The sequence below is a fragment of the Oncorhynchus gorbuscha genome, linkage group LG18, assembly GCF_021184085.1.
Source record: "Oncorhynchus gorbuscha isolate QuinsamMale2020 ecotype Even-year linkage group LG18, OgorEven_v1.0, whole genome shotgun sequence".
NCBI classification, from domain to species: Eukaryota; Metazoa; Chordata; class Actinopteri; order Salmoniformes; family Salmonidae; genus Oncorhynchus; species Oncorhynchus gorbuscha.
The window spans coordinates 81,289,021-81,308,293 of record NC_060190.1 but is presented as its reverse complement, the minus strand read 5'-3'; the positions used below and the strand labels follow the sequence as shown (position 1 = coordinate 81,308,293).

The following is a 19,273-nucleotide window of genomic DNA, read 5'->3' as shown; positions in this document are numbered from 1 at the left end:
GCCAGTTCAGGGGCAGAACGACAGATTTGTACCTTGTCATCTTGGGGATTCGAACTTGCAACCTTTCAGTTACTAGTCCAATGCTCTAACCACTATGCTCTAACCACTATGCTCTAACCACTAGGCTACCCTGCTGCTACCCTGCCGTAGGCAGAGATTACCTGAGCCAGACTAACTCTACATAGCTGGTAGGTATATGTTTTTTCAAGAGGATTGCCCGAGAACTATCACCCAACCATCAGGTATCTCACTGTACCGTCATATGTGCCATGTCTTCAAATTAACATATTTAGATGGCTTTCTTTAAATGATCCTTAATAATCTGAACCCGTTCTCTAAATATATTCTAGTGAGGCTGTCAACAAAATTCTAACTAAAAGATGCACTGTACTTTAAGGGATGGCTTAAGATAAATATACTGAAAACCCCATTGAATGAAAACTCCACATGAAAATCTGTTGGCCAGTAAGTGGGAGGGTTTTCAGTGGTTGAATTACATTTATTCAGAGCGCGCAAGGGAATCACGGCCATTACACACCTGCATAAAGTAAGTCTGAATACCAACTACTGCGAAGTGCTTAGGAAAGTGTGTAATTTCCTAAATCGGAATCGGGCCCTCATACCATAATAACTATGTTGTTACTTGTCAACAGGGTGAAGAAGTATTGAAATACCACGTAATTCTTCATGAACAGCTGTTCCCGGATCATCTGAGGGATGGGATGGTGAAGGACACATTACTTGGGAGGGCCTACCAGATCATGTTCCACCTGGGCAAGAACAATGAGGTACGCTATTCACTATTTGGCAGTTGTTTGTTTGTTTGTTTGATTGATTTATTAGTTAATTGATTTGATTGATTGGTTGCATTTTGACAAACACTCCCTCTGTGTCCCAATTAAATCTTATTGTTTGCTGTATCTAGTCAACCTTTATTTAGACAGGGAATCATGCTGAGACCAAGGTCTCTTTATTTAGACAGGGAATCATGCTGAGACCAAGGTCTCTTTATTTAGACAGGGAATCATGCTGAGACCAAGGTCTCTTTATTTAGACAGGGAATCATGCTGAGACCAAGGTCTCTTTATTTAGACAGGGAATCATGCTGAGACCAAGGTCTCTTTATTTAGACAGGGAATCATGCTGAGACCAAGGTCTCTTTATTTAGACAGGGAATCATGCTGAGACCAAGGTCTCTTTATTTAGACAGGGAATCATGCTGAGACCAAGGTTTATTTATTTAGACAGGGGAATCATGCTGAGACCAAGGTCTCTTTATTTAGACAGGGAATCATGCTGAGACCAAGGTCTCTTTATTTAGACAGGGAATCATGCTGAGACCAAGGTCTCTTTATTTAGACAGGGAATCATGCTGAGACCAAGGTCTCTTTATTTAGACAGGGAATCATGCTGAGAATCAAGGTCTCTTTATTTAGACAGAATCATGCTGAGAATCATGCAGGGAATCATGAGACCAAGGTCTCTTTATTTAGGGACAGGGAATCATGCTGAGACCAAGGTCTCTTTATTTAGACAGGGAATCATGCTGAGACCAAGGTCTCTTTATTTAGACAGGGAATCATGCTGAGACCAAGGTCTCTTTATTTAGACAGGGAATCATGCTGAGACCAAGGTCTCTTTATTTAGACAGGGAATCATGCTGAGACCAAGGTCTCTTTATTTAGACAGGGAATCATGCTGAGAGGTCTCTTTATTTAGACAGGGAATCATGCTGAGACCAAGGTCTCTTTATTTAGACAGGGAATCATGCTGAGACCAAGGTCTCTTTATTTAGACATGCTGGAATCATTTGACAGGGAATGCTGAGAGGTCCTTTATTTAGAAGGTCTGAGACCAAGGTCTCTTTATTTAGACAGGGAATCATGCTGAGACCAAGGTCTCTTTATTTAGACAGGGAATCATGCTGAGACCAAGGTCTCTTTATTTAGACAGGGAATCATGCTGAGACCAAGGTCTCTTTATTTAGACAGGGAATCATGCTGAGACCAAGGTCTCTTTATTTAGACAGGGAATCATGCTGAGACCAAGGCTGAGACCAAGGTCTCTTTATTTAGACAGGGAATCATGCTGAGACCAAGGTCTCTTTATTTAGACAGGGAATCATGCTGAGACCAAGGTCTCTTTATTTAGACAGGGAATCATGCTGAGACCAAGGTCTCTTTATTTAGACAGGGAATCATGCTGAGACCAAGGTCTCTTTATTTAGACAGGGAATCATGCTGAGACCAAGGTCTCTTTATTTAGACAGGGAATCATGCTGAGACCAAGGTCTCTTTATTTAGACAGGGAATCATGCTGAGACCAAGGTCTCTTTATATCATGCTGAGACCAAGGTCTCTTTATTTAGGGAATCATGCTGAGACCAAGGTCTCTTTATTTAGACAGGGAATCATGCTGAGACCAAGGTCTCTTTATTTATCATGCTTTAGACAAGGTCTCTTTATTTAGACAGGGAATCATGCTGAGACCACAGGTCTGAGACCTTTATTTAGACAGGGAATCATGCTGAGACCAAGGTCTCTTTATTTAGACAGGGAATCATGCTGAGACCAAGGTCTCTTTATTTAGACAGGGAATCATGCTGAGACCAAGGTCTCTTTATTTAGACAGGGAATCATGCTGAGACCAAGGTCTCTTTATTTAGACAGGGAATCATGCTGAGACCAAGGTCTCTTTATTTAGACAGGGAATCATGCTGAGACCAAGGTCTCTTTATTTAGGATCATGCTGGAATCATGACAGGGAATCATGCTGAGACCAAGGTCTCTTTATTTAGACAGGGAATCATGCTGAGACCAAGGTCTCTTTATTTAGACAGGGAATCATGCTGAGACCAAGGTCTCTTTATTTAGACAGGGAATCATGCTGAGACCAAGGTCTCTTTATTTAGACAGGGAATCATGCTGAGACCAAGGTCTCTTTATTTTTAGACAGGGAATCATGCTGAGACCAAGGTCTCTTTATAGACAGGGAATCATGCTGAGACCAAGGTCTCTTTATTTAGACAGGGAATCATGCTGAGACCAAGGTCTCTTTATTTAGACAGGGAATCATGCTGAGACCAAGGTCTCTTTATTTAGACAGGGAATCATGCTGAGACCAAGGTCTCTTTATTTAGACAGGGAATCATGCTGAGACCAAGGTCTCTTTATTTAGACAGGGAATCATGCTGAGACCAAGGTCTCTTTATTTAGACAGGGAATCATGCTGAGACCAAGGTCTCTTTATTTAGACAGGGAATCATGCTGAGACCAAGGTCTCTTTATTTAGACAGGGAATCATGCTGAGACCAAGGTCTCTTTATTTAGACAGGGAATCATGCTGAGACCAAGGTCTCTTTATTTAGACTTTCATTTGAGACCAAGGTCAGGGAATCATGCTGAGACCAAGGTCTCTTTATTTAGACAGGGAATCATGCTGAGACCAAGGTCTCTTTATTTAGACAGGGAATCATGCTGAGACCAAGGTCTCTTTAGACAGGGAATCATGCTGAGACCAAGGTCTCTTTATTTAGACATTTGAGACCAAGGTCTCTTTATTTAGACAGGGAATCATGCTGAGACCAAGGTCTCTTTATATCATGCTGAGACCAAGGTCTCTTTATTTAGACAGGGAATCATGCTGAGACCAAGGTCTCTTTATTTAGACAGGGAATCATGCTGAGACCAAGGTCTCTTTATTTAGACAGGGAATCATGCTGAGACCAAGGTCTCTTTATTTAGACAGGGAATCATGCTGAGACCAAGGTCTCTTTATTTAGACAGGGAATCATGCTGAGACCTTTATTTAGAAGGTCTCTTTATTTAGACAGGGAATCATGCTGAGACCAAGGTCTCTTTATTTAGACAGGGAATCATGCTGAGACCAAGGTCTCTTTATTTAGACAGGGAATCATGCTGAGACCAAGGTCTCTTTATTTAGACAGGGAATCATGCTGAGACCAAGGTCTCTTTATTTAGACAGGGAATCATGCTGAGACCAAGGTCTCTTTATTTAGACAGGGAATCATGCTGAGACCAAGGTCTCTTTATTTAGACAGGGAATCATGGGAATTTCATGCTGAGACCAAGGTCTCTTTATTTAGACAGGAATCATGCTGAGAAGGTCTCTTTATTTAGACAGGGAATCATGCTGAGACCAAGGTCTCTTTATTTAGACAGGGAATCATGCTGAGACCAAGGTCTCTTTATTTAGACAGGGAATCATGCTGAGACCAAGGTCTCTTTATTTAGACAGGGAATCATGCTGAGACCAAGGTCTCTTTATTTAGACAGGGAATCATGCTGAGACCAGGGAAAGGTCTCTTTATTTAGACAGGGAATCATGCTGAGACCAAGGTCTCTTTATTTAGACAGGGAATCATGCTGAGACCAAGGTCTCTTTATTTAGACAGGGAATCATGCTGAGACCAAGGTCTCTTTATTTAGACAGGGAATCATGCTGAGACCAAGGTCTCTTTATTTAGACAGGGAATCATGCTGAGACCAAGGTCTCTTTATTTAGACAGGGAATCATGCTGAGACCAAGGTCTCTTTATTTAGACAGGGAATCATGCTGAGACCAAGGTCTCTTTATTTAGACAGGGAATCATGCTGAGACCAAGGTCTCTTTATTTAGACAGGGAATCATGCTGAGACCAAGGTCTCTTTATTTAGACAGGGAATCATGCTGAGACCAAGGTCTCTTTATTTAGACAGGGAATCATGCTGAGACCAAGGTCTCTTTATTTAGACAGGGAATCATGCTGAGACCAAGGTCTCTTTATTTAGACAGGGAATCATGCTGAGACCAAGGTCTCTTTATTTAGACAGGGAATCATGCTGAGACCAAGGTCTCTTTATTTAGACAGGGAATCATGCTGAGACCAAGGTCTCTTTATTGAGACAGGGAATCATGCTGAGACCAAGGTCTCTTTATTTAGACAGCTGGAATCATGCTGAGACCAAGGTCTCTTTATTTAGACAGGGAATCATGCTGAGACCAAGGTCTCTTTATTTAGACAGGGAATCATGCTGAGACCAAGGTCTCTTTATTTAGACAGGGAATCATGCTGAGACCATGGTCTCTTTATTTAGACAGGGAATCATGCTGAGACCAAGGTCTCTTTATTTAGACAGGGAATCATGCTGAGACCAAGGTCTCTTTATTTTGACAGGGAATCATGCTGAGACCAAGGTCTCTTTATTTTGACAGGGAATCATGCTGAGACCAAGGTCTCTTTATTGAGACAGGGAATCATGCTGAGACCAAGGTCTCTTTATTTTGACAGGGAATCATGCTGAGACCAAGGTCTCTTTTGCAGATGAGCCCTGTAATTACAAAAATATACAAAGCAATACAATATTAAAAGCAGAGATACACAATTACAAGGATAGAAAACAAATGCGTCCTTCAGTAAAAAGGTAGTCAATCAACCATCTGGATTACCCTGGCCTAGAGGCACGAAAACATCACATTTTGGACCGTTTTGGGGATTATTCCACAAGTAAGGTGCAAAAATACTTAAAGCTGATTTATCTAACTATTTGAAGACCAAAGGCATTTCTAGAGATAGAGCTGTCTGTTTCCATGGCTTAACCAACTAGACTTGTAATTTAACAATTGTATTCGTATTTACAAATGGCATACAAGTTTGTTATTTAACAACCTGTCTCGGACACACGTTCCGCTAACGGAACCTCCCCCCCAACATTCCGCTGAAAAGGCAGCGCGGGAAATTCAAAAATATTTTTTAGAAATATTTCACTTTCACACATTAACAAGTCCAATACACCAAATGAAAGATAAATGTCTTGTTAATCTACCCATCATGTCCGATTTCTTAAATGTTTTACAGCAAAAACACAACATATATTTATGTTAGATCACCACCAAATCCAATAAAACACACAGCCATTTTTCCCAGCCAAAGATAAAGTCACAAAAGCAGAATTAGAGATAAAATGAATCACTAACCTTTGATAATCTTCATCAGATGACACTCATAGGACATCATGTTACACAATACATTTATGTTTTGTTAGATAATATGCATATTTATATCCACAAATCTCGGTTTACAATGGTGCCATGTTCAGAAATGCCTCCAAAATATCAGGAGTAATTACAGAGAGCCACGCCATATAACAGAAATACTCATCATAAACTTTGGCGAAAGATACATGTTTTACATATAATTAAAGATACACTGGCTCTTAATGCAACCGCTGTGTCAGATTTGTTTTTTTACTTTACGAAAAAAGCATACCATGCAATAATCTGAGATGGCGCTCAGAGGTACACAACATTTCTCCGCCATGTTGGAGTCAACAGAAATACAAAATTACATCATAAATATTCCCTAGTTCTGCAATAAATCATTGTTTTGTTCGATAATGTCCATTACTAGTTTCCAATTAGCTACTTTTGCTAGCACGTTTAGCTCACATGTCCAAACGCTGGCGCCTGTCCAGGCGAACTCCGACGAAAACTTCAAAAAGTTATAATCCAAGTCGAATAAACTGGTCAAACTAAGTAGAGAATCAATCTTTGGGATGTTGTTATCATATATATCCAGTAACGTTCCAACAGGAGCATTCGTTTAGTCTACAGAGTAATGGAACGCAAGGCGATAACAAGACTAATTCCAAGAGAGTGCAAAGCTGTCATCAAGGCAAATGGTGGCTACTTAGAACATTTACATTTAAGTCATTTAGCAGACGCTCTTATCCAGAGCGACTTACAAATTGGTAAGAGCGTCTGCTAAATGACTTAAATGTAATGTAATGTAATGTGCATTCACCTTATGTTTAACACTTTTTTTGGTTACTACATGATTCCGTAAGTGTTATTTCATAGTTTTGATGTCGTTCTCCCCCGGGACTCCTTCCACTAAAGGTTATGGGGAACTACTTTGACCAGAGGTCCAGGTTGTCCTGAAATCCTGTTTGGAGGATTCCCGTAATCAGGCGGGAATCAGCGGGTAGATCTATACGTGTTTCAGAGCCCTTATTTGGGTTGTTATCTATACGTGTTTCAGAGCCCTTATTTGGGTTGTTATCTATACGTGTTTCAGAGCCCTTATTTAGGTTGTTATCTGAACGTGTTTCAGAGCCCTTATTTAGGTTGTTATCTATACGTGTTTCAGAGCCCTTATTTAGGTTGTTATCTATACGTGTTTCAGAGCCCTTATTTGGGTTGTTATCTATACGTGTTTCAGAGCCCTTATTTGGGTTGTTATCTATACGTGTTTCAGAGCCCTTATTTAGGTTGTTATCTATACGTGTTTCAGAGCCCTTATTTGGGTTGTTATCTGAACGTGTTTCAGAGCCCTTATTTAGGTTGTTATCTGAACGTGTTTCAGAGCCCTTATTTAGGTTGTTATCTGAACGTGTTTCAGAGCCCTTATTTAGGTTGTTATCTGAATGTGTTTCAGAGCCCTTATTTAGGTTGTTATCTGAACGTGTTTCAGAGCCCTTATATAGGTTGTTATCTATACGTGTTTCAGAGCCCTTATTTGGGTTGTTATCTATACGTGTTTCAGAGCCCTTATTTAGGTTGTTATCTATACGTGTTTCAGAGCCCTTATTTAGGTTGTTATCTGAACGTGTTTCAGAGCCCTTATTTAGGTTGTTATCTATACGTGTTTCAGAGCCCTTATTTGGGTTGTTATCTGAATGTGTTTCAGAGCCCTTATTTAGGTTGTTATCTGAACGTGTTTCAGAGCCCTTATTTAGGTTGTTATCTATACGTGTTTCAGAGCCCTTATTTGGGTTGTTATCTGAATGTGTTTCAGAGCCCTTATTTAGGTTGTTATCTGAACGTGTTTCAGAGCCCTTATATAGGTTGTTATCTATACGTGTTTCAGAGCCCTTATTTGGGTTGTTATCTATACGTGTTTCAGAGCCCTTATTTAGGTTGTTATCTATACGTGTTTCAGAGCCCTTATTTAGGTTGTTATCTATATGTGTTTCAGAGCCCTTATTTAGGTTGTTATCTGAACGTGTTTCAGAGCCCTTATTTAGGTTGTTATCTATACGTGTTTCAGAGCCCTTATTTAGGTTGTTATCTATACGTGTTTCAGAGCCCTTATTTAGGTTGTTATCTATACGTGTTTCAGAGCCCTTATTTAGGTTGTTATCTATACGTGTTTCAGAGCCCTTATTTAGGTTGTTATCTGAATGTGTTTCAGACTTTGGCCAATGATGTTCTGCTGGATGGGAGCCACAGTGAGACGAGAAACGGGGTGATCCTGGCCGTTCCCCAAGTCTTACAGGTCCATAAGAACCGATGCATTAAAGACGTGATCCTACGAGTCAGAGTAAGTGTGTGTGCGTGTGTATTTGTCAGAGTACTGATGGACAGAGACGGGAGGGGTGGTGAACTCAGCTGTACTGATGGACAGAGACAGGAGGGGTGGTGAACTAGTAACTCAGCTGTACTGATGGACAGAGACAGGAGGGGTGGTGAACTCAGCTGTACTGATGGACAGAGACAGGAGGGGTGGTGAACTCAGCTGTACTGATGGACAGAGACAGGAGGGGTGGTGAACTAGTAACTCAGCTGTACTGATGGACAGAGACAGGAGCGGTGGTGAACTAGTAACTCAGCTGTACTGATGTAGGTAAACTATTTCATATAGAAATGTATCAGTGATCTTACAGAGGAATGTTCTCTCTTTACGTGTGTGCCTGGGTGGGTGGGTGTGTCTGGGTGGGTGGGTGGGTGGGTGTGCCTGGGTGGGTGGGTGTGTCTGGGTGGGTGGGTGTGTCTGGGTGGGTGGGTGTGCCTGGGTGGGTGGGTGTGCCTGGGTGAGTAGGTGGGTGTGTCTGGGTGGGTGGGTGTGCCTGGGTGGGTGGGTGTGCCTGGGTGGGTGGGTGGGTGTGCCTGGGTGGTTGGGTGTGTGTGCCTGGGTGGGTGGTTGGGTGTGCCTGGGTGGGTGGGTGGGTGTGTCTGGGTGGGTGGGTGGGTGGGTGTGCCTGGATGGGTGGGTGTGCCTGGATGGGTGGGTGTGTCTGGGTGAGTGGGTGTGTTTCTGTCTAATTGTTCTTTCTCCAAGGGGAGGTGCACAGCCTGTGATGAGAAACCCAGATGTTACCTCAGCTACAAGCCAGTAAGACTCTACACATTATAAACATCAACAACAAACATTTTTTATCTCTCTTTTTATCTTTATTAATTTATTTATATTCACTGCTCCTGCTATTATATATTTAGACCTTATGAAGATCGTTAGAATCATTTGACCTAGTTTAATTATGAATGCATTGTAACCACCAGTCTTAAACATTATTCCAAATGTGCATTTCCCCCATATTCTCTAGTGTGGAGATACTTTGTGTTTCTGTAAATGATGTTGTCCTGCCTTGTAGACCATTAGGGAATACCCTCAGAACATGAGGTCTAACTGCAAGTTCAGGAAGAGGGTGGGATCTAGGAGGAAGTCCGTGGCTGGCTGCATTGTTGACTGTTTGAAGACGACACAGGTGAGATATTATACAGAGGAGGATTCTCCTGGGTGGTATTATACAGAAGGATTCTCTTGGGTGGTATTATACAGGAGGATTGTATTATTGGTTGTATTATACAGGAGGATTATATTATTGGTTGATTAATTTTATTGCCATGGGGCTCTGGTCTGAAGTAGTGCACTATATAGGGAATAGGGTGCCATAGGGTTCTGGTCTAAAGTAGTGCACTATATAGGGAATAGGGTGCCATAGGGTTCTGGTCTAAAGTAGTGCACTATATAGAGAATAGGCTGCCACTTGGGGACGCCCCCTCTGACAAGCTCTGTCTCCTGTGTTGCAGGACCACTCGTGCTGCCCGGGATACTTTGGTCACTACTGTTTTAAATGCCCTGGGGAGCAGGACAACTGGTGCTCAGGGAACGGAAGGTACAGTCCACAGAACTAGAATGAGTAGAACAGCCTATCCCCGCTCATGTCAAGAGGCTGAATGGCTGACTGACTGGCCATAATAGGTGGACTATCTGATGGCCATTTTGAATGTGCCCATGAGTTTTCCAGTCATATTGCATTGGTCAGAGGTTTATTCTGTTCATTGTGTTTCTATGTGCAGGTGTAAGGATGGGAACCTTGGGACTGGGGAGTGTCTTTGTAAGGAGGGTTTCCATGGGACAGCTTGTGAGACCTGCGAACCGGGACGCTACGGCAAGGACTGCAACTCAGGTATATTATATATACAAGCCTGATCCTAGCTTACTGGCTGGATGGCTGACTGACTGGCTGACTGACCTACTGACTGACTGGCTGGCTGACTGGCTGGCTGACTGGATGACTGACTGGCTGACTGGCTGACTGGATGACTGACCTACTGACTGAATGGCTGACTGGCTGAATGGCTGACTGAATGGCTGAATGGCTGACTGACTGGCTGACTGACTGGCTGACTGGCTGACTGGCAGGCTGACTGACTGACTGGCTGACTGAATGGCTGACTGACTGGCTGACTGACTGGCTGGCTGACTGACTGGCTGACTGGCTGACTGAATGGCTGAATGGCTGAATGGCTGACTGACTGGCTGACTGGCTGACTGACTGGCTGACTGGCAGGCTGACTGACTGACTGACTGACTGACTGACTGGCTGACTGACTGGCTGACTGGCTGGCTGACTGGCAGGCTGACTGACTGACTGACTGGCTGACTGAATGGCTGACTGACTGGCTGACTGACTGACTGACTGGCTGACTGACTGGCTGGCTGACTGACTGGCTGACTGACTGGCTGACTGAATGGCTGAATGGCTGAATGGCTGACTGACTGGCTGACTGGCTGACTGACTGGCTGACTGGCAGGCTGAATGGTTGACTGACTGGCTGACTGACTGGCTGACTGAATGGCTGAATGGCTGAATGGCTGACTGACTGGCTGACTGGCTGACTGACTGGCTGACTGGCAGGCTGAATGGTTGACTGACTGGCTGACTGACTGGCTGACTGACTGGCTGGCTGACTGACTGACTGGCTGACTGAATGGCTGAATGGCTGGCTGACTGACTGGCTGACTGAATGGCTGACTGACTGGCTGACTGACTGACTGGCTGACTGACTGGCTGGCTGACTGACTGGCTGACTGACTGGCTGACTGAATGGCTGAATGGCTGAATGGCTGACTGACTGGCTGACTGGCTGACTGACTGGCTGACTGGCAGGCTGAATGGTTGACTGACTGGCTGACTGACTGGCTGACTGACTGGCTGGCTGACTGACTGACTGGCTGACTGAATGGCTGAATGGCTGACTGACTGACTGGCTGACTGACTGGCTGACTGGCAGGCTGACTGACTGACTGACTGACTGACTGGCTGACTGAATGGCTGAATGGCTGACTGACTGGCTGGCTGACTGACTGGCTGAATGGCTGACTGACTGGCTGAATGGCTGACTGACTGGCTGACTTGCTGACTGACTGACCTACTGACTGAATGGCTGACTGAATGGCTGACTGGCTGGCTGACTGGCTGACTTGCTGACTGACTGGCTGGCTGACTGGCTGACTTGCTGACTGACTGACTGGCTGAATGGCTGACTGAATGGCTGACTGACTGACTGACTGACTGGCTGACTTGCTGACTGACTCGCTGACTGAATGGCTGACTGACTGACTGACTGACCTACTGACTGACTGACTGACTGACTGACTGACTGACTGACCTACTGACTGAATGGCTGACTGACTGACCTACTGACTGAATGGCTGACTGAATGGCTGACTGGCTGGCTGGCCGACAAGCCAGGCCGACTCGCTGGCTGGCCGACTGGCTGACTTGCTGACTGGCTGACTGAATGGCTGACTGGATGACTGACCTACTGACTGAATGGCTGTCTGGCTGGCTGACTGGCTGACTGACTGGCCGACTCGCTGGCTGGCCGACTCGCTGGCTGGCTGACTAACCGGCTGGCTGACTGACTGTCTGACTCTGACTGACTGATTTACTGTTTTAGATAATACAAAACACACACACAACCACAATATATTCACTTGATTTTAGAGGATGGAATCGTATTTGTGTTTAGGTTCTTTACTTTGACTGGTCAGAGTGCAGCTGTGCTAACTATACTAACTATGTTACAACAACTTGTGTTTGATTGGTCAGAATGCAGCTGTGCTCATGGAAAGTGTCTGGATGGAGTGACAGGAAACGGGAGGTGTGTCTGCTACAAAGGCTGGAGAGGAGTCAACTGCTCCAAGGGTATGCACTGTAGTCCTATGTCCCCAATGATACCCTACTCCCTATGTAGTGCACTACTTTATACCAGAGCCCTATAGAACCCTATTCCCTATATAGTGCACTACTTTATACCAGAGCCCTACGGAACCCTATTCCCTATGTACTACACTACTTTAAACCAGAGCCCTATGGAACCCTATTCCCTATGTAGTGCACTACTTTATACCAGAGCCCTATAGAACCCTATTCCCTATATAGTGCACTACTTTATACCAGAACCCTATAGAACCCTATTCCCTATGTACTACACTACTTTAAACCACAGCCCTATGGAACCCTATTCCCTATGTAGTGCACTACTTTTGACCAGGGCCCATAGGGTGGGAGAGGAGTCAACTTCTCCAAGGGTATGTACAGTACTGTCGGACCAACTCCCAAATGTTACCCTCTTCCCTATGGGCTCTGGTCAAAAGTATTGCCCTGTATAGGGAATATGGTACCATAGGCCTCCGGTATAAAGTAGTGCACTACATAGGGAATAGGGTTCCGTTTGGAGTAAGAAACATTCTTCTCTCTCTCTCTCTCTCTCTCTCTCTCTCTCTCTCTCTCTCTCTCTCTCTCTCTCTCTCTCTCTCTCTCTTCTCTCTCTCTCTCTCTGTGTAGAGATCGTGTCTGACGCCTGTGGCGGAATCTGTGATGGAAATGCAAAGTAAGTTCCAAAATGGCACCCTATTCCCTTTATCAATCAATCATATTTATTTTATAAAGCCCTTATTACATCAGAAGTTGTCACAAAGTGCTATACCCCAAAGACCCAGAAGTCAAATCAACACATGTGCAGAAGCTCAGTGACTAGAAAAAACATCATATAAAGGCTGGAACCTAGGAAGAAACTTAGAGATGAACCAGGCTATGAGGGGTGGTCAGATCTCTTCTGGCTGTGCTGGGTGAAGTTTATAAGAGTACATGGGGAGGGGAGAAAAGTCAAGCTAGGTAGTCCTGAGGCATGGTGCTGGGGCTCAGGTCCTCCTGGAAGAGGGGGGGCATAGAGAAAGAGAGGGAGAGGAGAATTAGATGGAGCATGCCTAAGATCACTCTGGACAACAGATAAGACAGGAGAATTAGAGGTCACACAATATATAGTGCACTACTTTTGACCAGCAGCTGAGTCATTCAATCAAAAGGTGATTGATGATTGATCTTCAGCTGTGTATGTGTTTCAGCTGTGCGCTCAAGGAGACAGAGGGCCCTAGATGCCAGTGTGTTGCAGGCTTCACAGGCAACGGAACCGTCTGCACAGGTCTCTAACACTTTACTGTTGTATTTGGTAGAAGGACTATTCAGATTATGGATGTATACAGTGCCTTCCGAAAGTATTCATACCCCTTGATATATTCCACATTTTGTTGTTACAGCCTGAATTCAGAAACGATTAAAGGGAATTTTTTATAGAACATAATTACAAAGTGAAAACATGTTTTTAGGAATGTTAGCAAATTTAATGAAAATGAACTACAGAAGTGTCTGATTTACGTAAGTATTCACACCCCAGAGTCAATCACTTGTAGAAGCACCTTCGGGAGTGATTACAGCTGTGAGTCTTTCTGGGTAGGTCTCTAAGAGCTCTGAGTCTTTCAGGGTAAGTCTCTAAGAGCTGGGAGTCTTTCTGAATTCTTCAAGCTCTGTCAAATATTTGTTGATTACTGCTAGACAACCATTTTCAGGTCTTGCCATAGATTTTCAACTAGATTTAAGTCAAAACTGTAACTCGGCCACTCAGGAATTCTTGGTAAGCAACTCCAGTGTAGATTTGGACTTGTGTTTTGGGTTAATGTCCTGCTGAAAGGTGAATGAATACTCCCGGTGTCTGTTGGAAAGCTGAACTAGGTTTTCCTCTAGGATTTTGCCTGTGCTTAGCTCTATTCCGTTTTTTTTATCCTGAAAAACTCCCCAGTCCTTAATGATTACATAACATGATGCAGTAACCACTATGCTTGAAATTATGGAGAGTGGTACTCAGTAATGTGTTGTATTGGATTTGGCCCAAACGTAGCACTTTTTATTCAGGACAAAAAAGTGAATTGCTCTGCCAAATTTTTATGCAGTATATTTTAGTGTCTTGTTGCAAACAGGATGCATGTTTTGGAATATTTTTATTCTAAACAGGCTTCCTTCTTTTCACTCTGTTATTTAGGTTAGTATTGTGGAGTAACTACAATGTTGTTGATCCATCCTCAGTTTTCTCCTATCACAGCCATTAAACTCTGTAACTGTTTTAAAGTCACCATTGGCCTCATGGTGAAATCCCTGATCGGTTTCCTTCCTCTCCGGCAACTGAGTTTGGAAGGATGCCTGTATCTTTGTAGTGACTGGGTGTATTGATACACCATCCAAAGTGTAATTAGTAACTTCACTATGCGCAAATTCAATTTCTGCTTGTTTGTATTTTTACCCATCTACCAATAGGGGCCCTTCTTTGCAAGGTATGGTAACACCTCCCTTGTCTTTGTGGTTGAATCTGTGTTGGAAATTCACTGCTTGACTGAAAGACATTACAGATAATTATATATGTGGGTTACAGAGATGAGGTGTCATTCAAAAATGATTTATTGCACACAGAGCGAGTCCATGAAAAATGATTTTCATGTTTTAATTATTTAACTTTTATTTAACTAGGCAAGTCAGTTAAGAACAAATTCTTATTTACAATGACTGCCTACCAAACGGCAAAAAGGCCTCCTGCGGGGATTATTGCACCCAGAGTGACTTGCAATTTATGTGACTTGTTAAGCATATTTTCACTCCTGAACTTATTTAGGCTTTGCCATAACTAAGGTGTTGAATACTTGAATACTCAGCTTAAATGTTTGTATTCATTGGTAGGAGAAAAAAAATATTGAAATACATAGTTCCGCTTGATATTATGTGGTATTGCGTGGAGGCCAGTGACCAAACATCTCAATGTAACCCATGTTAAATACAGGCCGACAATACAACAACATGTGGAAATAGTAAAGGGGTCTGAATACTTTCAGTAGGCACTGAATACATACATATATATACAAATATACACACTGAATACATACAAAAATATATACAAATATACACACTGAATACATACATATACAAATATACACACTGAATACATACATATATATACAAATATACACACTGAATACATACATATATATACAAATGTACACACTGAATACATACATATATATACAAATATACACACTGAATACATACAAAAATATATACAAATATACACACTGAATACATACATATATATACAAATATACACACTGAATACATACATATATATATACAAATATACACACTGAATACATACATATATATACAAATGTACACACTGAATACATACATATATATACAAATATACACACTGAATACATACATATATATACAAATATACACACTGAATACATACATATATATACAAATATACACACTGAATACATACATATATATACAAATATACACACTGAATACATACATATATATACAAATATACACACTGAATACATACAAAAATATATACAAATATACACACTGAATACATACAAAAATATATACAAATATACACACTGAATGCATACATATATATACAAATATACACACTGAATACATACATATATATACAAATATACACACTGAATACATACATATATATACAAATATACACACTGAATGCATACATATATATACAAATATACACACTGAATACATACAAAAATATATACAAATATACACATGATTTCATCCCAATACTTTTGGTCACCTAAAATGGGAGGACAATTTCTGACTATGTTATTTACTGTTTACTCTTAAATATTAAATTATTATTAAATATTAGTATAAACTGAGTGTACAAAACATTAAGAACACCTTCCCAATATTGCGTTAGCCAGTCTCCTCCCCTTCATCTACACTGATTGAAGTGTAGATGACTTCAATAAGGGATCATAGCTTTCACCTGGATTCACTTGGTCAGTCTATGTCATGAGAAGAGCAGCCCTTCCTCTGACACCGCCTGGTATAGTGGTCCTGGAAGACTGGAAGCTTGGCCCCAGTGATGCACTGGGCCTTAAGCACTACCCTCTGTAGCACCTTGCGGTCGGAGGCCGAGCAGTTGCCATACCAGGCGGTGATGCAACCAGTCAGGATGCTCTCTAAGGTACAGCTGTAGAACTTTTTGAGGATCTGAGGACCCATGCCAAATCTTTTCAGTCTCTTGAGGTGGAATAGGCATTGCCATGCCCTCATCACAACTGTCTTGGTGTATTTGGACCATTCTAGTTTGTTGGTGATGTGGAAAGGAATCTGAAGCTCTGAACCTGCTCCACTACAGCCCAGGTGATGAGAATGCGGGTGTGCTCTGCCCTCCTTTTCCTGTAATCCACGATCATGTTGAGGGAGAGGTTGTCTCTGACCTCCTCCCTATAGGCTGTCTCATCATTGTCAGTGTTCAGGCCTACCACCTTTGTGTCGTCGGAAAACTTAATGATGGTGTTGGAGTTGTGCTTGGCCATGCAGTCATGGGTGAACAGAGAGTATAGAAGGGGATTGAGCACGCACCCCTGAAGGGCCCCGTGTTGAGGATCAGTGTGGCAGATGTGTTGTTACCTACCCTCATCACCTGGGGGTGGCCCATCAGGAAGTCCAGGATCCAGTTGCAGAGTGAGGTCTTTAGTCCCAGGGTCCTTAGCTTAGTGATGAGCTTTGGTTTTGAACATCAAGCTGTAGTCAATGAACAGCATTCTCACGTAGGTGGGAAAGGGAGTGTGGAATGCAATAGAGATTATATCATCTGTGGATCTGTTGGGGCAGTATGCAAATTGGAGTGGGTCTAGGGTTTCTGGGATGATGGTGTTTATGTGAGCCATGACCAGCCTTTCAAGGCACTTCATGGCTACGAATGTGAGTGCTACAGATCAGTAGTCATTTAGCAGGTTACCTTGGTGTTCTTGCACCTGTCCAGAAGGACTATGGTGGTCTGCTTGATGCTGGTGGTATTACAGACTCGGTCAGGGACAGGTTGAAAATGTCAGTGAAGACACTTGCCAGTTGGTCAGTGCATGCTCGGAGTACATCTCCTGGTAATCCGTCTGGCCGTGCGGCCTTGTGAATGTTGACCTGTTTAAAGGTCTTGCTCACATCGGCTACTGAGAGCATGATCACACAGTCGTCCGGAACAGCTGGTGCTCTCTGCATGCTTCAGTGTTGCTTACCTCGAAGCGTACATAGAAGTGATTTAGCTCGTCTGGTATGCTCGTGTCCCTGGGCAGGTCGCGGCAGTGCTTCCCTTTGTGGTCTGTAATAGTTTGCAAGCCCTGCAACATCCGACGAGTGTCAAAGCCGGTTTAGTAGGATTCCATTTTAGTCCTGTATTGACGCTTTGCCTGTTTGCTGGTTTGCCTGAGGGCATAGTGGGATTTCTTATAAGCTTCCGGATTAGTGTCCCGCTCCTTGAAAGCGGCAGCTCTACCCTTTAGCTCAGTGTGGATGTTGCCTGTAATCCACGGCTTCTGGTTGGGGTATGTACGTACGGTCACTGTGGAGTCAACTAAACTGGACAACTAAACTGGTCAACTAATCTGATAAGCTAAACTGGTAAACTAAACTGTTAAGCTAAACTGTTAAGCTAAACTGTTAAGCTAAACTGGTAAACTAACAGGTAAGATAAACTGGTAAACTAAACTGGTAAACTAAACTGGTAAACTAAACTGGTAAGCTAAACTGGTAAACTAAACTGGTAAACTAATGTTCCATAGAGGTGAACCTGTGTGCCACTGGGAATGGAGGCTGCGCTCAGATTGCCAACTGCACCAAGACGTTACCTGGGGAGAGGACCTGCACCTGTCCAGAAGGATACACTGGAGACGGGGTGTGGTGTCTAGGTATGGCGTGTGATTGATTGAGTGATTGAATTCATTAGATAATCAACAGTAGTAGTCTGTTCCAGGCGGAGACAACATAAAACATTATGGAGCCCGAAGCTTAGTCACAAAATGACAGGTGGGCAAGACTGCCACTTTACACTCAACGCATTTAAACACAACAACAGTAGAACCAATTAAAATATTTACAACCATATCAATAGCAGTGTGTCTCAGACCTGGGTTAAAATACGATAATTGATCTGGGCTTAGTTGAACTTGTCTGGCTTAATGGGCCAAGATAATGGTCCCAAAACTGCAAACCCTGCCTATCTGGAACTCTAAGCAGGCTAGACCAAAAACAAATGATTTCAAATAGTACTTGAACCATGGCTTGGTCCCAAATGGAACTCTACCATCAGCCCTTTAACCATGGCTTGGTCCCAAATGGAACTCTACCATCAGCCCTTTAACCATGGCTACGTCCCAAATGGAACTCTACCAACCAGCCCTTTAACCATGGCTACGTCCCAAATGGAACTCTACCATCAGCCCTTTAACCATGGCTACGTCCCAAATGGAACTCTACCATCAGCCCTTTAACCATGGCTTGGTCCCAAATGGAACTCTACCATCAGCCCTTTAACCATGGCTTGGTCCCAAATGGAACTCTACCATCAGCCCTTTAACCATGGCTACGTCCCAAATGGAACTCTACCATCAGCCCTTTAACCATGGTTTGGTCCCAAATGGAACTCTACCATCAGCCCTTTAACCATGGCTTGGTCCCAAATGGAACTCTACCATCAGCCCTTTAACCATGGCTTGGTCCCAAATGGAACTCTACCATCAGCCCTTTAACCATGGCTTGGTCCCAAATGGAACTCTACCATCAGCCCTTTAACCATGGCTTGGTCCCAAATGGAACTCTACCATCAGCCCTTTAACCATGGCTACGTCACAAATGGAACACTATTCCCCATTGGGCTCTGGTCAAAAGTAGTGCACTTTGTAGGGAACGGGGTGCCATTTGGGATGCATCCCATTACTGACCGCTTCAAAACAGGACCCTGATCAACTACAGAATGGTCACGGTTGTCTGCTCCCACCCTTGAATAAAAAGTCTAATTTCAATGGGAATGGTTATAGGAAGGATGAATAAGTGAAATACAAACTAAC

The 19,273-nt window shown here is 43.1% G+C and overlaps 1 protein-coding gene across 1 annotated transcript in view; it reads left to right on the top strand.

The window, feature by feature from the left end:
* The window catches only part of LOC124004217 (stabilin-1-like), a 118,636-nt gene extending 100,504 nt beyond the window's left edge, over nucleotides 1-18,132 (top strand). The window contains exons 34-40 of the mRNA XM_046312980.1: nucleotides 654-788; nucleotides 8,192-8,320; nucleotides 9,059-9,112; nucleotides 9,372-9,485; nucleotides 9,811-9,896; nucleotides 10,081-10,190; nucleotides 17,990-18,132. Of these exons, the coding sequence (XP_046168936.1) occupies nucleotides 654-788; nucleotides 8,192-8,320; nucleotides 9,059-9,112; nucleotides 9,372-9,485; nucleotides 9,811-9,896; nucleotides 10,081-10,190; nucleotides 17,990-18,132 (771 nt within the window). The remainder of the gene's footprint in view (nucleotides 1-653; nucleotides 789-8,191; nucleotides 8,321-9,058; nucleotides 9,113-9,371; nucleotides 9,486-9,810; nucleotides 9,897-10,080; nucleotides 10,191-17,989) is intronic.
* Nucleotides 18,133-19,273: the final 1,141 nt, after the last annotated feature.